Source organism: Rattus norvegicus, chromosome 2 (genome assembly GCF_036323735.1).
Source record: "Rattus norvegicus strain BN/NHsdMcwi chromosome 2, GRCr8, whole genome shotgun sequence".
Lineage (NCBI taxonomy): Eukaryota > Metazoa > Chordata > Mammalia > Rodentia > Muridae > Rattus > Rattus norvegicus.
Window position 1 is genome coordinate 121,709,970 of NC_086020.1, and position 24,746 is coordinate 121,734,715.

Sequence of the window (24,746 nt, forward strand, 5' to 3'; positions counted from 1 at the left end):
AATGGGGGGAGGTTTGGGAGGGGAACACCCACAAGGAAGGGGAGGGGGGAGGGTGATGTCTGTCCGGAAACCGGGAAAGGGAATAACACTTGAAATGTATATAAGAAATACTCAAGATAATAAAAAAAATAAAAAAATAAAAAATAAAAAAAAATAAAAAAAATATTGGAAGGAAAACTTAAAAAAAAAAAAAAAAAAAGAAAATACATTTTCTTTCATACAACATTTCCTGACCACAGTTTCCCTCCTTCACTCCTCCCAGCTCCCTCTAGTCCATCCCAAATCCACTCCCCATCCATTTTGTCTTCAGAAAAAGAAAGGCCTCCAAGAAACAACAGCCAAAAGGACAAAACAGGGTAGAATAAGAAAAGCAAAAGCCCTCCTATAGAGGCTGGACAAGGAAACCCAAAAGGAGGAAGAGAGCTCTAAGAGGAGGCAAATGAGTCGGAGAAATACCTCTTCCCACAGTTAGGAGTCCCACAAAAAACACCAAGCTAATAGCCATAAAATACACTTGGAGGACCTGATGCAGACCCATGCAAGCCCCATTTTTGCCACTTCAGTCTCATATGAGCCCATCTGAAACCTGCTTAGTTGATTCAGTGGGCCATTTTCTTTTGGTGTTCTCCATCCCCTCTGAATCCTACACTTTCCTCCCTCTCTTCTAAGGAGGGTTTCCCTGATCACCAAAGGGAGGGACCCAATGGAGCCCTACAATTTAGATTCTCTATCTGTATAGTGTTTGGCTGTGGGTCCTATCTGCTACTGCAGCAAGCCTCTCTGATGGTGACTGGACAAGGCACCAATCTATGAAGCTATGAAGATAGCAGGCTGTCATTAGTAATAATTTCATTATTTTTTTTTTCCAGTCGTATTGGTTTCTACCCTAGGTGGGCAGTGTAGGGCTTGGGCTCTCTCATGGCATGCGCCTAAAGTAAAACCAAACATTGGTTGGTCACTCCTACAAGTTCTGTGCCACCAGTGTCCCAGCACATTTTGCAGCACATCTTTTGTGGTTGGGTTGGTGTCTAGGTTTCTCTTTCCATAACATGTAGAGTATCTTCTTGTGCCAAAGAGTCTCGAATGTAGGCTCAGTGCTTATACCAGCTCTACCTCTCTACATTAAGCTGCATGGATGTTGTCCTCATCAGTGGGGCTCCTGTCAGTTTTCAGATAGTGACCTTCTGTCCTAGCATCAGCCTGGGTTTCAGGATCTCCATGGGATGCCTTTGGCCAACAGTACAACTGAAGGTAACCCAGTCCCATCAACAGAAGCCTTGCGTGAATTACAAAAGATGGCCAGTTCAGACTCTGTGTCCTCTGAAGCTAGAGGACCTCCCAGATTCCCTCTCTAGGGTTACCCTTACAGATTCCACGAATTTCCACTGCATTAAGTTTCCACTTATTTGTAGAATTTTATTTTTTGTATTTGTATATCTGATATAGCTGAGATCATAATAGTTGAAATCAGTAATTGGTGCTAGATAATGTTCTTATTTTTCTTTCTTAAACATTCAGTTTGAGATAATTAAAGAATTTTAGGAAATAACAAAAATTTTAGGGAAGGCTTTTTAATATACCACTCCACCTAAATTCTTTTAAACTATAAGACTTTTATATAGTTACAGTTTAGATTCAGGTTGTACACGATATGCATCGTGTGTGTGTGTGTGTGTTCATAGTTCAGCATCGTTTTATTGTATGTATGTCACACTATCAGGAAGAGGCAGAACTGTCACCGTAGAACCTCATTTGCATAAAGCTTTAATTTGTCATAGAACTTGAGAGAAATTGGACCTCCTTTCTGTAATTAGTGAGTTGCTACAGCTGATTTGTATTCTGGGATAAGTGTATGTGAGAAGGGAAGGGAAGGGGAGGAAAGGGGAAAGGAAAACTCTTTTTTTAAAGCCTTGATATTAATAAAGGGGAAATTATTTTCTTATGGGTGAATTCTGAGAATCTTAGGTGGATTTCTAGTTTCTTTGGATTCCAAAATCAGGCTTCAACTTTTAATTGCCACATTCACAAAAGGCTTTACTAGATTTAAAATAAAAGCATTTTGTTGAGTTCATTATGGAATTTTACATCTATTCATATTATTGAAGTTTATGGTTTATAGAGAGATGAAATTTGGAGAATTAGAAAAATAATTCATGGGAAGGAGATTTGAAGATAGTTGTAGAACTTGTTGGTGTTTTGTTTCCTAGGTTATTTGAATTTCATATTTCTTCCCAAACACAAGGGGGCCGTGTTCATACTCCACAAATTTGCTTACCTGTTTACCTTGCTGACATTCTGTTAGAGTAAGAAAGCATTTGTTCATTGGCCTACACTGTTTAGTGTGCTTTTGTCGTAGGAAGCTTCACAGGGTGACCCCTCCCAAGGGACAGTGAGCCACTAGGCCTCCTGGGAGCATCACTCTTACCCAGGTGCTCTAAGTAAAGGGTGTGAAGGCAAGGGTTGGCTGCTGTGTACGATTATGAAGTGACAACACTGTTTACTTCATGGTCACTGCTGATCTGTATTGGCTGCCTGAAGCTATCCTAATAAAGTCCATAGACTGTGTTGCTAAATAGCAAGACATTTATCCTCTGACAGCTCTGGGTGTTCACAGTGGTCAGATGCTAGTGGCTGAAGACACTTCCCAGCTTTCTTCCTTGCTGGGAGTTTTCAGCAGATCTGCCTCAGTTCTCAATGATATCCTCTCTGTGTAGCTTTTTGTCCTAATTTTCTCTTCCTATATGAACACCGGCGATATTAGAGTCCATTCTAACTTACCACAACCTTATCTTAAAGTGATTATGCCTGAAAAACTGTATTTCAAAATGTCATATGCATAGGTTTTAGGACCGAACCTATTTTTTAGGAGCTACAATTCAACTTGATACAGTATGATGCAAGGCATAACATTCAAAGTATAGTACTCATTTTGATGAATCAGATAAGTTGAAAATTATGACTTTTTTCAGAAGAGACTTATTAACTATTTTCTACATTCTTTCTAATAAAAAGAGTTAAGGCATAGAGAATCGGTAAATTATGTAAAATCATACATTTCGTATAAAATTAAAATTGTAGAAGAGTTTCTAGAGTTATTTCAGTTATAATTTGAAGTTTTCTTTACAAAACTTCTTATGGATTTAGTCCTTATCTTCAAAGAATGTTTTAAAAAGTGCATTCTCATAAATGAATTTCAAGGCAGGGACAAGTAACCTCATGATAGGGCCTATACACATACACAGAAAGAAAGACCATAGTAGTACAGCTTACTAAATATCTCTGAACTATCCTAATAATGATTGTTCTGTTGAAGGCTCAACAGAACAAATTTTTCTAGCTAGTTAATAGTTTCCACTTTTTTTGTCACAATGTTAGGTAAAGTGACATTCTTGGTGAACAAAATAGCAGTGGTCCTTACCTAAGTGATTTTAGTGGAGAAGATGATAGGGAGAAAATTGAAATTAAAACAAATAATTTCAAGTTTAAAAAGTACTAGGAGGAGAAATACACTGTGCTTTGGTAGCATATAATAGGGTCTGGCAGTAAGATTATGATCATGTTTGCATTTTTGACCGATCTGTTCTAATGTTGGTAGAGTGGGAACAAAAAGATAAAAAGTGCATGTTGGGAGGCTGTGTGAGGTTCTTATGGGAGCTAATAATAAATGGACAGAAATAATAGAGAAGATGGGAAAATGTCTGTGTGTTTAAGGGCATTTCCAAAACAACCTGGGTGAGTGTGTTCCTGCCTGTATGTGTTAGTAGGGATCAAACCCAGGGTTTCATGTATGCGAAGCATACATTTGATCATTAGGCTAGGATACATCTCCAGGCCTGTATGTATTCCTAATCATGCTCTGTGGAGCCACGGTATCAAGGAACACTTTGTTTTAGGACATAATATGTCTTAGGCACTTTATTGGTAAATTTATATGTAAGTCTATGAAATAAAATTATCCTTTCATTTGTAAAAATAGTCCTCAAAATCTGTATGGGTATTGGTTCTCCATTTCTTTCCCTACCTTCTTAATTTATTATAGTCTTTTTTCAGTTTTCTTGTTTTAGTATTTTAACAGTGTGATTCCTAACCTCCCTACAAGATTGACCCCTTCCATTCCCTGTCAGAGCACTAACTTGTTTTCATTCATGTTACCAGCCATTACCAGTCTGAGGTCTGCATACTTCAGTATCTTTCCTTGTGATAGGCCTCACATGTACCATATAAGCAGAAAAACTCTGACGTCTTACTTTCCAGACAGCATAATTTTATTGTTCATAACCATGGGGGATTAGCCTCTAGAAATTGAAGTGTGTTTTCTTGGACTTCTTACCATCTTATTGTTGTTTTCAGCAGCGACCCCCCACGGATGAAGTACTCAGGGAAGGTCACATCAATTTGTCAGGTCTCCAGCTGAGAGCACACGCCATGTTTTCGGCTGAAGGTCTTCCCTTAGGAAGTGACTCCTTAGAATATGCATGGCTGATTGATGTGCAGGCTGGAAGCCTTACAGCTAAAGTCACCGCACCACAGGTAGGGTTTCCCAGCGCCATCCCCATAGGTTTATTCTCACAGTACTGTCTCCTATCATCTTTCTCTCTGTCTCTTGCTTGCCACTGGATCCTCTTTCCCTAGTGGGAGAGGATGCACTCATTCTCTGTAACTTGATATCCTGGGGTGGGGGTGGGGTGAGGGAGTGGGTGTTGGTGGTGCCCAAGCTGGGCTTCCCCTTCTCCTCAGAGGGTAAAATGAGGGGAGGGATTTGTGAGGGCAAGACTGGGAGGAAGGGAGGGAGAGGGCACTGCAATCCAGATGTGAATAAATAAGTAAATACCTTTAAAGAAAAAAAAAGAGTCACTGTAAGCCAGCCTGAAGTTTATTGCATCCTAGTAATGCTGTTCTAACGGGAGCCATTCTTGATGCTCAGAATTTAGCAACAGAAAAACTATTGTCAATTTTTACTTTTCCAGGCCATATATGATTGACTGATACATAGTTCCATATAATACATGAATTTTAGGCTTGTTTTTTGGGGAAAAGATGCTCCAATATTGGAAGACCAACTAATTCAGCTTTAATAATATTACTTACAGAACAGTTATCATCTTGTGTTTTTCTCCATCTTGTATGTTATATATGTGGAACCATATTACTTTAATCCATAGGTACTTTTATGTTTATTGTGTTAACTAAAATGTGTATAATCTTAATTGTTGAAATTATGTATTTGGAATGACATTATATGTATCTGTCTCTCAATGTGTTTATTGTTAACAACTCTAATGCATTATAAAATCAAGGGTATCAAGGGTATCTAATGCATTATAAAATCAAGGTGGATGGTGGTGTGCATCTTAGTATCTGAATTATTCTGTTCACTTAAGCTTTACTCTTCAAAGTACTGAGTTAATTGTAACTCAGTATTATCATAGATAACTAAATTTTTCAAAATTAATCATTAATTATTAGAGGATTTTAGGTGCCTTTTTGTGCACTTACCTATCCAGTGGATCCAGTTAGCTTTAGAAGAGTAAAAGTTTAACCCATGATTTTAAAAAGTATTTGCTTTAGAAGTTGGTGAAGTGGAATTTTTAATTGGAATTAGTTTTCTTTAAGAATGTATTTTGACATTCACAAATGGAAAGCAACAAGCTTATGAATGATACCAAGGCAGAACATCATCTGTTAGCCAGTATTTATTAAGTAGCAGTCACACAATTTCCAGTACTTCGAGTCATGTTAGACTTCCTAAACCTTTGAATACTGGTCACTTGTTTAGAAAGCTAATACTGTTGTCACACTGTTATTACCTGTAGCTGGCATGTCTCTTGGAATGGGGGCAGACATTTGTTTTCCATGTGGTATGTCGGGAGTATGAACTGGAAAGACCAAAGTCAGTTGTAATATGCCAACATGGAATTGATCGCCGATTCTGTGAATCCAAGGTATGTTGACAGGTGTACTGGCCATACTATAACCATTCATGCCGTTTTAAAAATGAAACATTGAAGCTTAGCTTTAAATCAAATATGTATATAGCCATGAAGTTAATAGTTCACTTTTTCAATTAATGATTTTGTAAATTCTTAGTTATTTGGTTGTATCTAAAATGAGGCCAGTATGAAAACAGTTCACAAATATAAATAATGTAAGAACTTTATATTAATTTACATTTTGTTAAAATTCCTATCTTCGCCCCCCACACCTCCTAAAATTCCTATCTTATCTCACTATTCTACTATCTATGCGTTTGTAATTTAGCTGTGCATATATAGATTTAGAAATTTACACAATAAAGCCTATGTAACTTGATTCACATAGTGATGTGTTTATAAAACGATAAAGAGAGGGGGGATATGTTCTGTGGAGGTGTGGTGAGGTATGGGGAAGGGGTTCCTCAGCGGGCTCATGCTGATATCCTATAGAATAGAGTGTATTCAGGGCATGGGGAGCCAGGTAAGAGGGTAGTAGGGGCAGAGAAAGGGAGAGAGAGAGAGAGAGAGAGAGAGAGAGAGAGAGAGAGAGAGAGAGAGAGAGGAAGAAGAAGAAGAAGAAGAAGAAGAAGAAGAAGAAGAAGAAGAAGAAGAAGAAGAAGAAGAAGAAGAAGAAGAAGAAGAAGAGAAGAAGAGGAGGAGGAGGAGGAGGAAGAGGAGGAGGAGGAAGAAGAAAAGGAAGAGGAGGAGGAGGAGGAGGAGAGAAGATGAGTAGAGGCTGGCCATAGGCACATGGAGAGACAGGGTGGGGGTGGGGAGGGAATGGGGAGAGAGTTGGGGGCAGGAAGGCAAGAGCCAGAGAGGAACAAGAGAGCAGGAGGGGCAAGCAGTCCCTTACAGTGTCAGGTGCACCAAACCTGGCTGTTGCAGGTAACTGTGGGCCAGGGCTTAGACAGAATGCTAACACATCACATCCTGAAACTTAATTTCTGTATTGGCATTTGTCAGATTTTTGACTCCACAGACTGTACGTTCTTTTCAGAATACTGCGTTGCCCCAAGTTAGGGTTGTTTTAGTACCTCCACAAGGGTCATGGAGTATAACAGGAGCCTCTACAAACTGTTTACAGTGACATGTGTTAAATGCTAATGCTACTGTCACTACATGCCCTATGAGTGTGGGCCATTGTCGCTCAGGTTTTTAAGTATGCACACTTCAGAAAACTGAGGATGCGTGGCAGTTTCATACAAGGAAAATTATGGTAGATATGTGCAGGTAAGATGGTAACAGTTGACCCTTTCATTCCCTAACAGTGCTTCCCTGTATGCTTTTGCCATTTAAATCATATTTGTTTGTTACATCGCTAGAATTTTATGTTAAAAATGCAGTAATGCCCCAGAAAATGTCATTAAAGGTTTTATTAATCAAGTTCATTGCAGTATAATTTACATGTGGTATATCCACTCTTTTTGAGTTGTACAATATAAGTTTTAACATGTGTGTATTCATTAGCACTAGTACAGATAAAGAATATCTTATACCTTGGGAAATTTGTTTTTATTTCAGTCAGTCCTTGTCCTATAAAAAGTGTGCCTCTTTCATCAGTTCACATTATTCTGTTTCTCTCCTTTGTAAACACTTAATTGTTGTTGTTGTTGTTGTTGGTGGTGGTGGTGGTGGTGGTGGTGGTGGTGGTGGTGGTGTGTGTGTGTGTGTGAGAGGCAGGTATGTGGGTGCTCATGTGCTTCAGTACTTGTGTGGTGGTCAGAGAACAACTTTATGTCTTCAGTTCTCTCCATCTTTTGTGTAAGTTCTAGAGATTGAATTTATGTTAAGAGCTTGTATTGGCAAATGCTTTTACCTGCCAAGCCATCTGTCAAGCCCTTCTAATGTTTCCTACAGGAAATCCGTTGGTATAGGGCATTGATTGTCCTGAAAAGCAACTGTTTCTTCTTGTGCCTATGTCACTAATGTGCTACACATGTTCTTGGGCCAGGCATGTTTACTCTTGGCTTCTGTTTCCTCAAGTTCACTGAAGTGGGAATATGTCTGTTTTCTTTTAACACAAACATTAGCAGATCAGCTTTAGAGTCAAAATGAAATGAAGTTTGTGTGTATTATCCTAAATTTGAAAATATTTATAGTTGATTTCCTCGTGCATGGGATGAAAACATGCACATGTGACAAATGTGTGCCTGTGCATGTGATTTTCATAGGGAAATCCTATACTAGCAGACCCATGGTTATAAGTGGTATACAGCTTTCTATTAAGTTTGTGGTATGTTTACTTCATCCATTTACTTTGACCATATTTGAGTCTCGGTAATAAGTTATATATATTGTATATGTTTGTATACTGTATATATGACATATATACATATAATAGACTCAGAGAGTGACATTGAGAGATGTGCTAATTTTTAAATTGGTACATGATTACATAAGGCTAGGTTTCTAGTGTATTGTTATTTCTGATTATTTCAGTTATTATAAAGAAGTGAAATTCAATTGAATAAAAAATGATTATATCTTAAGAATTTTACTTAAATAATGAGATTAAACTACATGCCAAAATAATGAATTAATAGTTATACTATCTTTTTTTTTATTTTTAGTTGAGTTGTATTCCCGGGCCTTGTCCAACATCAGATGATTTAAAATACACCATGACTCGTTTAGCAGTAGATGGAGCTGATATTTATATTGTGGAACATGGTTGTGCTACAAATATAAAGGTAACCATTTGTTTCTTAGCCAGGGTAATTTATTTTCTTTTTACTAAAGTAACTCTTTATATTCTGAAACCTTTGTACTGTGTGATCTCATTGACTATTCCTACCTTATACTCATGCCTCTTTTCTTGAAGAAGAGGCTCTATGGGTTTCTTTCTGCTCTATGGGTTTTTATTTGTTAAATCAAACCTGCCATGTTCCTGTGGTTTCAATCCTCTGCCTTCTCTTGTTCCTTTGTGGGCTCCTTACTTGCATCTGCTCTTTAGAAGTCACTGATTTACTTAGTTGGTGTGTGTGTGTGTGTGTGTGTGTGTGTGTGTGTGTGTGTGTGTGTGTGTCTGTGTGTGTGTCTGTGTGTGTGTCTGTGTGTGTGTCTGTGTGTGTGTCTGTGTGTCTGTAGTTTCTGCTAAGATACTTAAAAATACTGAATCACAGCTTTGCTTCCTTTTCAACTCCACTTTAGATGGGTGCAGTTCGAGTTGCAAACTGTAACCTTCACAATCAGTCAGTTGGGGAAGGAGTAAGTGCTGCAGTCCAGGACTTTGAAGTGAGACAGTACATCGAGCAGTTAAGTACCTGCAGGACTGGCCTTCAGCCAGCAGTGCTGCGGAGAGCCTACTGGCTGGAAGCTGGGTCAGCCAATTTAGGTCTTATCACAGTGGATGTTGCCTTAGCTGCCGATCACCATTCTAAACACGAAGCACAAAGACATTTCTTGGAAACTCACGATGCGAGAACTAAAAGGTGGGTGAAAACCTTTTCAGAGTAGTGGTATCAGTGTCCATTGAAAATTGCTGGATAATTTTACAGGAAATTATACGGTTGGGATAGATTAAGAAGATTTTAAATAAAGATTTAATGACTGTTCCTCTCTGTACCCTGGTTAATGTAAAGAAACCTGATACTTGTAAGTAAATCCATCATTTGAGGTTCTGTAGTGACGATGTACCTTTGGAAATAACCTTTTTAAATGTTTTTAACATCTATGCTATGCATTTTACAATGGTAACATTTCAAATTACGGTTTCCAGACAACATTTTATAATACACTATTATTCGCTCTAAGCTCCCTGCTCTCACTCCGCTGCTCCAGGAAGCTGTCCTGTCACTGTGTCCAGCAGGAACCTCTTTTGGCAGGCCTTCAAATTTGAGGGATGAGCAGCAGCTGCTCCTGGTTTCTTTAGCCTTTAAGGGACGACTGTACCGTTAAGACAGCTGTCAGCCATTACCATTCTTATCTCCATCTTTCTTGCTGTTGGCACAGCTGTGTTTTTGTTTTGAATGGTAATTGATTAAAAGATATACTGCAATATTAAATGTTTTTTGGGTGTACTTTAATATATATCTATATGTACTTAGATATAGATATATATACACAATTGAATTATAATTGATTATCTATCTACCGGTTTTCCTAAAGAGTTTTATTCTATGCTGTTTTTGTTTTATTTTGTGTTTTATTTAGGTTGTGGTTTTTGTGGCCAGATGATACCTTGAAGAATAAGAGGTGTAGAAACAAGTGTGGCTGTCTTGGTGGCTGCAGATTCTTTGGTGGCACAGTAACTGGCCTAGATTTTTTCAAACTTGAAGAGCTGACCCCTTCCAGTAGCTCTGCATTTTCAAGCACAAGTGCGGAGTCTGACATGTATTACGGACAGTCTTTGCTGCAACCTGGAGAGTGGATTGTTACGAAAGAAGTCCCCAAAACTGTAGACGGTAATCAAATGGCTTGTGTGTGGTGCTGACCTCTTGCTCCTGTCCCTGGGCCATTCTGAGAGCCCTGTTACTTTCTTTAGTATAATTGTTTTTTTTTTGTTTTTGTTTTTTTTTTTTTTAGTAGTGTTGCAGATAGGGGCTAAAATAATGTGTATGCATTTTGCAGGTAACTTAAAGTCAGATAAATGTGTTTCTTTGGAGGGCATGACGCAGGCTCACAGCAGGCGTACTCTTCAGACTGCTCTGGATAGGAGCAGCTTCCCTGCAAAGCTTAGCCTAAGCGTGCCCTCAGGGACTGATCCTGTAGCTCACTCCATTTACCTTTATAGAATAACCTGTCACTAGCAACATGGCATAATGCCCCACGTCACCAACTCATTTTCCAAGACAGTTTTCCTGCTAATAGAATCGCACATGTCATGAAGAGAGATGTGGCCGTCCCCGAGTGTGTCCTAGATGGCGTCGCACACTGGTTTGAAATAGCAGTGCAACTGTCACTTTTTGAGTGTCTTAGATTGAGATTTAAGTGTTGCCTTTTCTCCAAAGACTTCAGAAATACCTTTCCCCTTGGGATTCTTAGTTATGTATTTCTACAGTTAAGTTTAATGTTTACTGCTTAAACTTGTACCTTCCATACATATGAAATACAAAGATATCAATATTTAGCATTTTCCTTTTAGGTTTCTCAAAAAAATACTAACTTACTTTTTTTTTCTTTTGGTAGATTTTTAAAATAAAAGGTAGTAGTAGTCTTAAGAATTTTATTGTAGGAGACAGGGAGGCTACAGTGCTTAATCCTTGTATAATGGGAATATAAAATATGTACGTGTCATTTAAGGAAATTTTATTTCAGAAATGTTACTATCACATAAAACTTACAAGTAACTAAAATTTCTTGGGATTTAAAAAATAAAATAGATATTAGCACATAGCTGTCTTCTTATAATCTTATGGGTAGTCTTTATTTTAAAGTGTTAGCTCTGTTTTGTGTGTGTGTGTGTGTGTGTGTGTTTGTTTGTTTTTCATTTCTTCCTCAAGCTCTCATGAGAGCAATTATCGCTGTTGTTTGTTTGTGTTTTTGGAACATGATCTTGCCCTGTAGCCACTTAGCCTTTAAATCACAATTCCTGTGCCTCTAGAGTTACTGACTCTTATTTATCCTTGCTTTACAGGGAAGGGATTTTTGAGATTAAGTTGTACTAAGTCATATAGCAAAGTGGATATGGGTTACTAAAGGCACTTTAATGTTCTTTCTAGTGTTCCCCAGTTAGTGCTAATAATGGAAACTTCTTGAGTTTGTGATCAGCAGATTGAAGGAAACCTAACTATCACAGACTCAAGGAGTGTGTGTGTGTGTGTGTGTGTGTGTGTGTGTTGCGGGGGGAGTTTATGCATGGCACAAAGTGGGAAGAGCAATTTCCAACATGTGAACAGAGTGAGGGCAAGGCTAATTACAATTTTCACAGCATTTAATCTCCTTGGGGATTCTTGAGAGCAGGTTGTAGATACTAAATTACCTGGATTCATATGTAGGGAGATTGCAGTTAGCACCCACAGTATGTGAGTTTCCTACTGTAGAGCCTTCCTGGAGCTGAGTATAGCTCTGTAGTGTTAGGATGAAGTAAACTCAGTTGTGCTGATAGAATTAAGGATTCACTTAGTCCTGTCATCTGGAAGTGAGTCAAACAAACCTGTTTTTTTTTTTTTTTTTTTAACTTTCATTGTTCTGCTTTGCTTTGTTAAATCCCTGAATCTTTACCCTCCTTGAATTCCACCTGAAACTGCATTTTCATTAAAGAATGTGTTTTCTGCTTAGCAGCAGGGGTCCCTTTTTTAAGTAGTTCAGAGAAGGTTGCAGGAGAGGGGAAATTGATCAAATTTTATGCTTTGGGGGCTAAAAGGGGCACTATTTCTTAGTGCCTGCTCCTTCGTTTTCATATCATATCAAAGGGCTCTAATGAAACTGACAAAGGCCCATCCATTTTAGCTGTGAATTTATTATTTATTCATCTCTTTATCACTTTGTGTTTAAGGTCGTTCTAGACACTGGAAGTATATCAATGAAGAGAAGATGATGAAATCCCTAATCCTATTCAATTTGTACAGAAAATGCAGAAAGTGTTTAAAACAAGTAATCCAAGTGCAATGTGTGATGCTCTTATATTACAGTTTTCTGTTAAATAGGAATTGTGTGTCTAAGTGTTCATACATGCACACACGGGCTGGGGATTGAACTGATGGTTTCCACATCCTGATCACATTCTCTACCACTGACATACCTTAGTTCTCAAATTCTTTAAATGAAAGATTAAAAAAGAAAAAGCAAACGTTTACACATTGTAGACTGTCGACCCAGAATTTTTATACATTTATAGTGTATAAAAACATGTTACTATGTGAAGTTAGATACTTGTATTTTTTTAAAGTACAATACTTTAAAATGTAGCTATATTAAATTGCCATGTTTTTCATATATTCCTTCAAAAATGTTTACAGTCACTTAACTGACATTTTATTTGCTCAGGAAATGTGAACGGTATGAAGAGGAAAGAATGGGAAAACAAGTCAGTGGGAATAGAAGGAGAGAGGAAGACTCAGCACCTTAGTCTGCAGGTGCCCTTACGGTCTCACAGTTCATCCTCTTCCTCAGAGGAGAACAGCAGCTCCAGTGCGGCGCAGCCGTTGCTGGCCGGTGAGAAGGAAAGCCCCTCCTCTGTTGCCGACGGCCCCGCGGTTCAGAAGGAATTCTTATGTGGTACCAAAAGAGATGATGGCCAAGCCAGGTCAGTATTCAGTTAGACTTAAAACCCAGGTTGTAACTGGATTATACTCACTTGAAATAGTAGCACAAGACCTTTCCTTTTACTTGCTCATTTTAGATTATTTTTCCCTTGAACCTGAACATATAGTGATATATCAGTGTCTTTACAAATAAAATTAATAAGTGTATTAATTTTATTTATTTTTTGCAGATATTAGAAAATGCAAAAATGTATTTATTTATTTATTTATTTATTTTTGGTTCTTTTTTTCGGAGCTGGGGACCGAACCCAGGGCCTTGCGCTTCCTAAGCAATCGCTCTACCATTGAGCTAAATCCCCAACCCCTCAAAAATGTATTTATAATGGAAATCGTTCACATCCTACCATTTAGTGATTTTTTTACTATTCATATGCATCCTACTTTATTTAATATTTTTTGTTCCTAGCATATAACAGTTGGACACTCCCTTTTGAATCACCCTTGCTCACAGTGCCCTTTACACTTTGCTTCCGCCTCCTTGGCTGTGCCTTCTGTGTCTAGTGTCAGGCTCTTCACTTTGCCTTCACGCTGCTTTTCTTCTTTTTCTTCCACTTCCTGTAGCCTGACATTTGTTGAGAGGTGATGGTCTTCTGAATTCTGTTCTAATCTTTTTCCATTTATTCTATGCAATTTCCCTAGCCAGTCTTAATAGTTATTTGGTTTAATTACCACTATTGCCAAATCTTTTAAATGTAAAAACTACAGTCAAAGCCTTTGTCCCTCAACCTAGGAACCATGATATTGTTGTTTGGAGGCTTCATGGAGACCTTCAATTAAGTGTTGTTAAAATGTTTGTTTTAGTTACAGTTCTCTAGAGCAGTGGTTCCCAACCTTCCTTAAAGCTTCGACCCTTTAATAGGGATGTCATCTTGTGGTGACCCCCAACCATAAAATTATTTTCATTGCTACTTTATGACTGATTGTGCTACTGTTATGAGTTGTAATATAAATGTTTTAGAGGTGAGGCTCGCCAAAGGGATTGTGACCTGCAGAGGAGAGCAGCTCTGATGGAGTGGGAAGGAGGGGTTACCTTTCCTCAGTAAAACACCCTGAGTCGCTATTGGTGGATGAACGTCAGAAGACGTGGAAAGAGAAAAGAACCTTAAATATGCAAATAATCCTGGATTTCTTCAGATGTTTGTAATGATTACGATGTTTTTGTTTGGGTTTTTTTTGTTTTGTTTTGTTTTGGTTTGGTTTTTTTGGTAGCTTTATGAGGGATATGAACTCATGCTGTAGTGTTTCACTATTTTGAATTAATATTGTAAAATTCTAGATAGTCTTTTATTTGTAAAAAGATCAAAATTACTTAATTGACTTTATAAGTACTTCATGTTTAGATTATGTGATGTTCTGAAAATAGTTTTCTTCTCTTTTAGTATTCCTGCAGAAATCTCGGGAACCAGTCCTGTGTCTCCTAACACCCAAGATAAGTCAGTAGGACAGTCTCCTCTCAGATCTCCTCTGAAGCGGCAAGCCTCTGTGTGCTCCACTCGCCTGGGTAGTACTAAGAGTCTCACTGCCGCTTTTTATGGAGACAAACAGCCTGTTACAGTTGGGGTCCAGTTCAGTAGTGATGTCTCTCGGAGTGATGAGAACGTACTAGACTCACCAAAACAGAGGAGAAGTTTTGGTTCATTCCCTTACACACCATCAGCTGACTCTAATTCATTCCATCAGTATCGGTCAATGGATTCCAGCATGTCAATGGCTGATAGTGAAGCCTACTTCTCTGCAGCTGAAGAATTTGAGCCCATTAGCAGTGATGAAGGCCCTGGAACGTATCCTGGTAGAAAAAAGAAGAAAAAGCAAATGCAACAGATCGACTACAGTAGGGGTTCCATATATCACAGTGTAGAAGGGCCCCTTACTGTCCATGGAGAAGGCATTACTGATCCCCGAACTCTCCCATTCAAAACTCACCCTTCCCAGGCTTCCTTTGTTTCTGCACTGGGTGGTGAAGATGAAGTCATAGAACATCTGTATATTGTGGAAGGGGAGAAAACAGGAGACACTGAGCAGGTCACGTCTCAGCAGCCTGTGATGAGCTGCTATCAGACCTACCTTACTCAGTTTCAGGTAGTCAACTGGTCAGTTAAACATCCTACCAACAAAAGAACCTCCAAGTCCTCATTGCATCGCCCCCTTGACCTAGATACACCAACCAGTGAAGAAAGTTCCTCATCATTTGAACAGCTTTGTGTTCCAACATTCAAGGTACAAATCAAATCATTTTCCATCAACATACTTATATAGTAAAGCCATTTTTAAGTTGTTTTTAGAGTTACTGAGCCACTTCATCGATCTTCTGAACTTTCTGTTGTATGTGACTCCATATACAATTAGATTACAGGGTTATTACTAAATATTATAAATTTAAATATATCAAGGATGGCATAAGGTTTCAGTGTTAATGTAATAAATTACTATGTAGCCTGATCTATATTGCCAGTGTTCCTAAGAATAGGATCAAATCTCCTTTGTGAGTTCATATTTCCTGTGTCTTACAAATAAGATTTTGGAGGCTAGAGAGAGATGGCCTGGTGGTTAAGAGCACATGATGTTCTTTTAGAAGACTGGAGTTCTGTTTTCAGGACCCATGGTTGACTCACAATCACCTGTAATTCAAGATCCGAAGAATTCATGTCTCTTTTGGCCTCCACAGGCACCTACCTGTGTTTACACACACTGATAAACACATAATTAAAATTTAAAAAAGTTTAACTAAGATTTGGCATTATTTTGAAAAAATAATTTTCTTTTTCTTAGTCGCTAACTGCTTCTGGTCCTATTGATACTTGAATTATCATCTAGCATGAATGTGGGTTGTATAAATGGCTTTAGAAAACCAAATACATTTCAAATATATTTAGTATATATTTTAACCAGTATAAATATAAAATAGCCAGTATGAAAATTCTTATCTCTAAAATAATGAACAGTGTTTAGGAATCTTTGTGTGTGCGGGTGTTTAATTCATATTTGGGGGGGTGTTATATTACTTTTCTTCTTAATTTGGGGTCAGGAAGTTTCACAGAACGTGGAGATTGCTCTTTTAGGATAGACTAGTTGTCTGTTGAACTCCTAGGATTTGCCTGTCTCCACTACACTCTTCATTGAGATCATAGCACATGCTTCCTTCTGGTCTTCCTTCTGGTAATGGGGACACCAGCTCAGGTTGTCATGTTTAGGCAGCAGCACCTCACTTTCTGAGCCATAGTCCCCAGCACAGGTCATAGCATTTTAACTGAAAATGGAAGCGTGAGAAATCATTGAGGATGAGAGTCAGACCTGGGGCCACTGTGTTAGAGGCAGAGGCTGTGGTCATCTAGGCTTTCATGTGTGTGGCTGATGTTTCCATGTCTTGTGACTGCACTATAAGACTTTCAGAAAGAACTAACTCAATGTGAGAAAGAACTCACAGAGAAAGGACATTTGAAATTCCTGTTTGAGTCATGTCTTTTCAACCTTTATAATTCTTGTCACTTACTTGAGGAAAACATGAAGCTACCCATTGAATATCTTCTTTTAACTATTTATATTGAACTTATCAAGATCATAATAGCAAGGTTACTTTGGATATTCACAAATATTGCTTATAACAATAAGAAATAATTAAAATTTTAGACTATAAGCAACATTTTATTCTATTTTAGGTCATCAAACAAGGACTTACTGCTAATTCTTTGCTTGATAGAGGGATGCAACTTTCAGGATCAACTTCAAAGTAAGACTTTTATTTCTCTTTTCTTTCTTTTCTTTTCTTTTTTTAGGCATATGATCATATTATATTGCCTAACTTACCCTTCAATTCTGGGACTAAAAGAGTCTTTCTGCATCAATCTTCTAAATAGCTAGAACAAAAGATGCCAAAATTGCATTTTTAAAGTTCAGAATCATAGTCCTTCTTGAATATGAGATTAGTAGAATTTATTCTGTGTAATAAACATTTTGTACTAGAGTTTAGGCCTTATTTTAAAAATAAATTAACCCAAATAGTTTTTTGTGCAGGAGTAGATAAACCTGTATGCATATTCTAGGAAAGCCTATCTAGTAAATAAATATATCAAAAAATATTTGTTGTCATGTGATTTAATTGCCATCTTTGACTAATATGCATTTTGTACCTCATTCAGCTTAGTTTTTAAAAGCGTTTGGACTTGAAATATTAGTCTCTGTGATTTTTTTCACTGAAATAAATACAATTTAAATGGTCACTTATGTTAACGAAGCTTCAACTTCTATTCTTGTTTATATTCTTTTAAACATATGCTTTTATGATTACCTCTACAGCACACCATATACTCCACTGGACAAGAAAATTGTTGATAACACAGATGATGAAACATTAACAGAAGAGTGGGCCCTAGATCAGCCTGTTGCTCAGACCAAGACAACAGCCATTGTTGAAGTAAAAGGCACTGTTGATGTTGTTCTGACTCCACTGGTGGCTGAAGCCTTAGACAGGTATTACCATGGTCTGAAAATATGACTGCTGCTTTGTGCAGTGACACATTTACATGACATACGTAAATGTTATACAGAGTTTATTATGAGTTTATAGATTTTAAAGTGGTTGTGTTTTAGTTAATCATCTGATACTTTTTCAAGCTAAATGTATTCTGTTATAATAACTATAATATACTTTGTCTTTTACATCTGACTGATAAGCATAAAATGATCAAACATGTGGGAAGTAATACTTCATATTCATACTTGTTAATTGAAGAGCTAAAGGGAAAATAATACATACATATATATATATATATAATTTCTACCAAAGGAAATAAAACTGACCTAGGTAGAAGCCAAAACGAAACAGAATGGAGTGTGAGTCACATAGATAAGGAAGAAGGGAAAGACTCAGTGAGGACCAGTTCTCATGAAAACACTTCTTTGGCTGGAATGGTACATAATGTTTTCTGATAAATTCCAAGATTCTTGGAAGGAGTAATACTAATGAAAATTATAGGAAATTATCTTTAGGAGAATCAAAAATAATTACTGGTTTATGCTGTGTTTGGTTGATATCCCTGAGAGCCCTATCTTTTTCTGAAGGGAAATGGAGGAGAAACGGATTAGGGGGTAGGGGAGGTGGTAGAGGAGAGGGATGGGGAAGAGAAGAGGGAGAGGGATCTGCAGCTGGGCTGCAATATATGAGAGAAAAAAATAAATGAACAAATATAAATAAATGTGGGGGAGGGGCAGATGGAGTGGCACGTGTCTGTGTTCCTAGGACTTGGGACGCTCAAGGAGAATCATGAACTCCATGCCATCCTGGGTAGTTACAAAGCCAGAAAACAAAAATGTCAATTCAGAATGTATTAACAACTCAAGTAGAATACCTGCAATGTTAAATTATCCACCACCACCCCCCCCCCCACACACACACATACAAACAGCATATTGGAGAACTTCAGGACATTAAAATGTACATGATTTCTTCATTTTGGGGATGGGTGGAGCATACAAAACCTTAGCGAAAAATAACTAAAATAGATAAGTGGGGTTACAACAAATTAAAGTTTTAGCAAACACAAGACATTGTTCACAGGGCAGGAGAAAATATTTCTTTTTTTTTTTTTTTTGTCCTTCGATACGTAATCGTTCCATGGTTTGTTTTAATTATCTAGCCATCAATTAAAATCATGAAGTAGAACATAAAATAGAATATTGTTGTGTTTTATGTCCCCAACTATTGAGCCACGCTGGGAAATGTCCAGAAGAAGGAACTCATTTAGCCTGGAGAATAATACATGAAATTTTGTTGTGGTTGTTGTTGTCTGTACAGAATACTAACATGAAGTACATGAAGTTCGGTGAACTTCTTGTGTGGCTCTCTGCCCTTCAAATAAAAGGGCCCAGGACATTTTTTTTTTCTTTCTCAGTTCACATTGAACTTCCTGTTCACAGAAGTGCTGAATTCATGCTCAAACCTGACCATTAAGCATTAGGTTAATTGCCAGTTCAGTGGGTTTAGCACAAGACATCTAGATTTTAATAAATAAGAATTACAATCAACTCACTATGAAAGCTGCACGTGGGAATCTGTAATTAGCTTAATGGAGTCTGAATCATTATATACGACCCTTTCTTAGGGACTATACTTTTATATCATAGTACAGTTTGAAAGTTTTCTTTAAAAACTTCCTGGGATATCTAGTTATTTTTTTTTTTATTAACTTGAGTATTTCTTATATACATTTCGAGTGTTATTCCCTTTACCGGTTTCCGGGCAAACATCCCCCTCCCCCCTCCCCTTCCTTATGGGTGTTCCCCTCCCAACCCTCCCCCCATTGCCGCCCTCCCCCCATAGACTAGTTCACTGGGGGTTCAGTCTTAGCAGGACCCAGGGCTTCCCCTTCCACTGGTGCTGTTACTAGGATATTCATTGCTACCTATGGGGTCAGAGTCCAGGGTCAGTCCATGTATAGTCTTTAGATAGTGGCTTAGTCCCTGGAAGCTCTGGTTGCTTGACATTGTTGTACTTTTGGGGTCTCGAGCCCCTTCAAGCTCTTCCAGTTCATTCTCTGATTCCTTCAATAGAGGACCTATTCTCAGTTCAGTGGTTTGCTGCTGGCATTCGCCTCTGTATTTGCTGTATTCTGGCTGTGTCTCTCAGGAGCGATCTACATCCGGCTCCTGTCGGTCTGCACTTCTTTGCTTCATCCATCTTGTCTAATTGGGTGGCTGTATATGTATGGGCCACATGTGGGGAAGGCTCTGAATGGGTGTTCCTTAAGTCTCTGTTTTAATCTTTGCCTCTCCCTTCCCTGCCAAGGGTATTCTTTTTCCTCATTTAAAGAAGGAGTGAAGCATTCACATTTTGATCATCCGTCTTGAGTTTCGTTTGTTCTAGGGATCTAGGGTAATTCAAGCATTTGGGCTAATAGCCACTTATCAATGAGTGCATACCATGTATGTCTTTCTGTGATTGGGTTAGCTCACTCAGGATGATATTTTCCAGTTCCAACCATTTGCCTACGAATTTCATAAACTCGTTGTTTTTGATAGCTGAGTAATATTCCATTGTGTAGATGTACCACATTTTCTGTATCCATTCCTCTGTTGAAGGGCATCTGGGTTCTTTCCATTTTCTGGCTATTATAAATAAGGCTGCGATGAACATAGTGCAGCACGTGTCTCTTTTATATGTTGAGGCATCTTTTGGGTATATCCCCAAGAGAGGTATAGCTGGATCCTCAGGCAGTTCAATGTCCAATTTTCTGAGGAACCTCCAGACTGATTTCCAGAATGGTTTTACCAGTCTGCAATCCCACCAACAATGGAGGAGTGTTCCTCTTTCTCCACATCCTCGCCAGCATCTGCTGTCACCTGAGTTTTTGATCTTAGCCAATCGCACTGGTGTGAGGTGAAATCTCAGGGTTGTTTTGATTTGCATTTCCCTTATGACTAAAGATGTTGAACATTTCTTTAGGTGTTTCTCAGCCATTCGGCATTCCTCAGCTGTGAATTCTTTGTTTAGCTCTGAACCCCATTTTTTAATAGGGTTATTTGTTTCCCTGCGGTCTAACTTCTTGAGTTCTTTGTATATTTTGGATATAAGGCCTCTATCTGTTGTAGGATTGGTAAAGATCTTTTCCCAATCTGTTGGTTGCCGTTTTGTCCTAACCACAGTGTCCTTTGCCTTACAGCAGCTTTGCAGTTTTATGAGATCCCATTTGTCGATTCTTGATCTTAGAGCATAAGCCATTGGTGTTTTGTTCAGGAAATTTTTTCCAGTGCCCATGTGTTCCAGATGCTTCCCTAGTTTTTCTTCTATTAGTTTGAGTGTGTCTGGTTTGATGTGGAGGTCCTTGATCCACTTGGACTTAAGCTTTGTACAGGGTGATAAGCATGGATCGATCTGCATTCTTCTACATGTTGCCCTCCAGTTGAACCAGCACCATTTGCTGAAAATGCTATCTTTTTTCCATTGGATGGTTTTGGCTCCTTTGTCAAAAATCAAGTGACCATAGGTGTGTGGGTTCATTTCTGGGTCTTCAATTCTATTCCATTGGTCTATCTGTCTGTCTCTGTACCAATACCATGCAGTTTTTATCACTATTGCTCTGTAATACTGCTTGAGTTCAGGGATAGTGATTCCCCCTGAAGTCCTTTTATTGTTGAGAATAGTTTTAGCTATCCTGGGTTTTTTGTTATTCCAGATGAATTTGCAAATTGTTCTGTCTAACTCTTTGAAGAATTGGATTGGTATTTTGATGGGGATTGCATTGAATCTGTAGATTGCTTTTGGTAAAATGGCCATTTTTACTATATTAATCCTGCCAATCCATGAGCATGGGAGATCTTTCCATCTTCTGAGGTCTTCTTCAATTTCTTTCCTCAGTGTCTTGAAGTTCTTATTGTACAGATCTTTTACTTGCTTGGTTAAAGTCACACCGAGGTACTTTATATTATTTGGGTCTATTATGAAGGGTGTCGTTTCCCTAATTTCTTTCTCGGCTTGTTTCTCTTTTGTATAGAGGAAGGCAACTGATTTATTTGAGTTAATTTTATACCCAGCCACTTTGCTGAAGTTGTTTATCAGCTTTAGTAGTTCTCTGGTGGAACTTTTGGGATCACTTAAATATACTATCATGTCGTCTGCAAATAGTGATATTTTGACCTCTTCTTTTCCGATCTGTATCCCCTTGATCTCCTTTTGTTGTCTGATTGCTCTGGCTAGAACGTCAAGAACTATATTGAATAAGTAGGGAGAGAGTGGGCAGCCTTGTCTAGTCCCTGATTTTAGTGGGATTGCTTCAAGTTTCTCTCCATTTAGTTTAATGTTAGCAACTGGTTTGCTGTATATGGCTTTTACTATGTTTAGGTATGGGCCTTGAATTCCTATTCTTTCCAGGACTTTTATCATGAAGGGGTGTTGAATTTTGTCAAATGCTTTCTCAGCATCTAATGAAATGATCATGTGGTTCTGTTCTTTCAGTTTGTTTATATAATGGATCACATAGATGGTTTTCTGTATATTAAACCATCCCTGCATGCCTGGGATGAAGCCTACTTGATCATGGTGGATGATTGTTTTGATGTGCTCTTGAATTCGGTTTGCCAGAATTTTATTGACTATTTTTGCGTCGATATTCATAAGGGAAATTGGTCTGAAGTTCTCTTTCTTTGTTGTGTCTTTGTGTGGTTTAGGTATAAGAGTAATTGTGGCTTCGTAGAAGGAATTCGGTAGGGCTCCATCTGTTTCAATTTTGTGGAATAGTTTGGATAATATTGGTATGAGGTCTTCTATGAAGGTTTGATAGAATTCTGCACTAAACCCGTCTGGACCTGGGCTCTTTTTGGTTGGGAGACCTTTAATGACTGCTTCTATTTCCTTAGGAGTTATGGGGTTGTTTAACTGGTTTATCTGTTCCTGATTTAACTTCGATACCTGGTATCTGTCTAGGAAATTGTCCATTTCCTGAAGATTTTCAAGTTTTGTTGAATATAGGTTTTTATAGTAAGATCTGATGATTTTTTGAATTTCCTCTGAATCTGTAGTTATGTCTCCCTTTTCATTTCTGATTTTGTTAATTTGGACGCACTCTCTGTGTCCTCTCGTTAGTCTGGCTAAGGGTTTATCTATCTTGTTGATTTTCTCAAAGAACCAACTTTTGGTTCTGTTGATTCTTTCTATGGTCCTTTTTGTTTCTACTTGGTTGATTTCAGCTCTGAGTTTGATTATTTCCTGCCTTCTACTCCTCCTGGGTGTATTTGCTTCTTTTTGTTCTAGAGCTTTTAGGTGTGCTGTCAAGCTGCTGACATATGCTCTTTCCTGTTTCTTTCTGCAGGCACTCAGCGCTATGAGTTTTCCTCTTAGCACAGCTTTCATTGTGTCCCATAAGTTTGAGTATGTTGTATCTTCATTTTCATTAAATTCTAAAAAGTTTTTAATTTCTTTCTTTATTTCTTCCTTGACCAGGTTATCATTGAGTAGAGCATTGTTCAATTTCCACGTATATGTGGGCATTCTTCCCTTATTGTTATTGAAGACCAGTTTTAGGCCGTGGTGGTCCGATAGCACGCATTGGATTATTTCTATCTTTCTGTACCTGTTGAGGCCCGTTTTTTGACCAATTATATGGTCAATTTTGGAGAAAGTACCATGAGGAGCTGAGAAGAAGGTATATCCTTTTGCTTTAGGATAGAATGTTCTATAAATATCCGTTAAGTCCTTTTGGCTCATGACTTCTCTTAGTCTGTCGACATCACTGTTTAATTTCTGTTTCCATGATCTGTCCATTGATGAGAGTGGGGTGTTGAAATCTCCCACTATTATTGTGTGAGGTGCAATGTGTGTTTTGAGCTTTAGTAAGGTTTCTTTTACGTATGTAGGTGCCCTTGTATTTGGGGCATAGATATTTAGGATTGAGAGTTCATCTTGGTGGATTTTTCCTTTGATGAATATGAAGTGTCCTTCCTTATCTTTTTTGATGACTTTTAGTTGGAAATTGATTTTATTTGATATTAGAATGGCTACTCCAGCTTGCTTCTTCTGACCATTTGCTTGGAAAGTTGTTTTCCAGCCTTTCACTCTGAGGTAGTGTCTGTCTTTGTCTCTGAGGTGTGTTTTCTGTAGGCAGCAGAATGCAGGGTCCTCGTTGCGTATCCAGTTTGTTAATCTATGTCTTTTTATTGGGGAGTTGAGGCCATTGATATTGAGAGATATTAAGGAATAGTGATTATTGTTTCCCTTTATATTCATATTTGGATGTGAGGTTATGTTTGTGTGCTTTCATTCTCTTTGTTTTGTTGCCAAGACGATTAGTTTCTTGCTTCTTCTAGGGTATAGCTTGCCTCCTTATGTTGGGCTTTACCCTTTATTATCCTTTGTAGTGCTGGATTTGTAGAAAGATATTGTGTAAATTTGGTTTTGTCACGGAATATCTTGGTTTCTCCATCAATGTTAATTGAGAGTTTTGCTGGATACAGGTTTGGGCTGGCATTTGTGTTCTCTTAGGGTCGGTATGACATCAGTCCAGGATCTCCTGGCCTTCATAGTTTCTGGCGAGAAGTCTGGTGTGATTGATAGGTCTCCCTTTATATGTTACTTGACCTTTTTCCCTTACTGCTTTTAATATTCTTTCTTTATTTTGTGCGTTTGGTGTTTTGACTATTATGTGACGGGAGGTGTTTCTTTTCTGGTCCAATCTATTTGGAGTTCTGTAGGCTTCTTGTATGTCTATGGGTATCTCTTTTTTTAGGTTAGGGAAGTTTTCTTCTATGATTTTGTTGAAGATATTTACTGGTCCTTTGAGCTGGGAGTCTTCACTCTCTTCTATACCTATTATCCTTAGGTTTGATCTTCTCATTGAGTCCTGGATTTCCTGTATGTTTTGGACCAGTAGCTTTTTCCGCTTTACATTATCTTTGACAGTTGAGTCAATGATTTCTATGGAATCTTCTGCTCCTGAGATTCTCTCTTCCATCTCTTGTATTCTGTTGGTGAAGCTTGTATCTACAGCTCCTTGTCTCTTCTTTTGGTTTTCTATATCCAGGGTTGTTTCCATGTGTTCTTTCTTGATTGCTTCTATTTCCATTTTTAATTCCTTCAACT

At 38.1% G+C, this 24,746-nt stretch overlaps 1 protein-coding gene across 13 annotated transcripts in view; it reads left to right on the forward strand.

Moving 5' to 3' along the window:
* Nucleotides 1-24,746, forward strand: part of Bltp1 (bridge-like lipid transfer protein family member 1) — a 216,622-nt gene that overhangs the window by 73,789 nt on the left and 118,087 nt on the right. For 11 of the 13 annotated variants that reach the window (XM_039101992.2, XM_039101994.2, XM_039101997.2 and 8 more), the window contains 9 exons: nt 4,351-4,530; nt 5,814-5,942; nt 8,546-8,665; nt 9,126-9,406; nt 10,128-10,378; nt 12,903-13,161; nt 14,560-15,397; nt 16,837-16,907; nt 17,474-17,647. In XM_039101992.2, the coding sequence (XP_038957920.1) occupies nt 4,351-4,530; nt 5,814-5,942; nt 8,546-8,665; nt 9,126-9,406; nt 10,128-10,378; nt 12,903-13,161; nt 14,560-15,397; nt 16,837-16,907; nt 17,474-17,647 (2,303 nt within the window). The remainder of the gene's footprint in view (nt 1-4,350; nt 4,531-5,813; nt 5,943-8,545; nt 8,666-9,125; nt 9,407-10,127; nt 10,379-12,902; nt 13,162-14,559; nt 15,398-16,836; nt 16,908-17,473; nt 17,648-24,746) is intronic. The other 2 variants (XM_039101993.2, XM_063281566.1) reach the window with 1 other exon arrangement.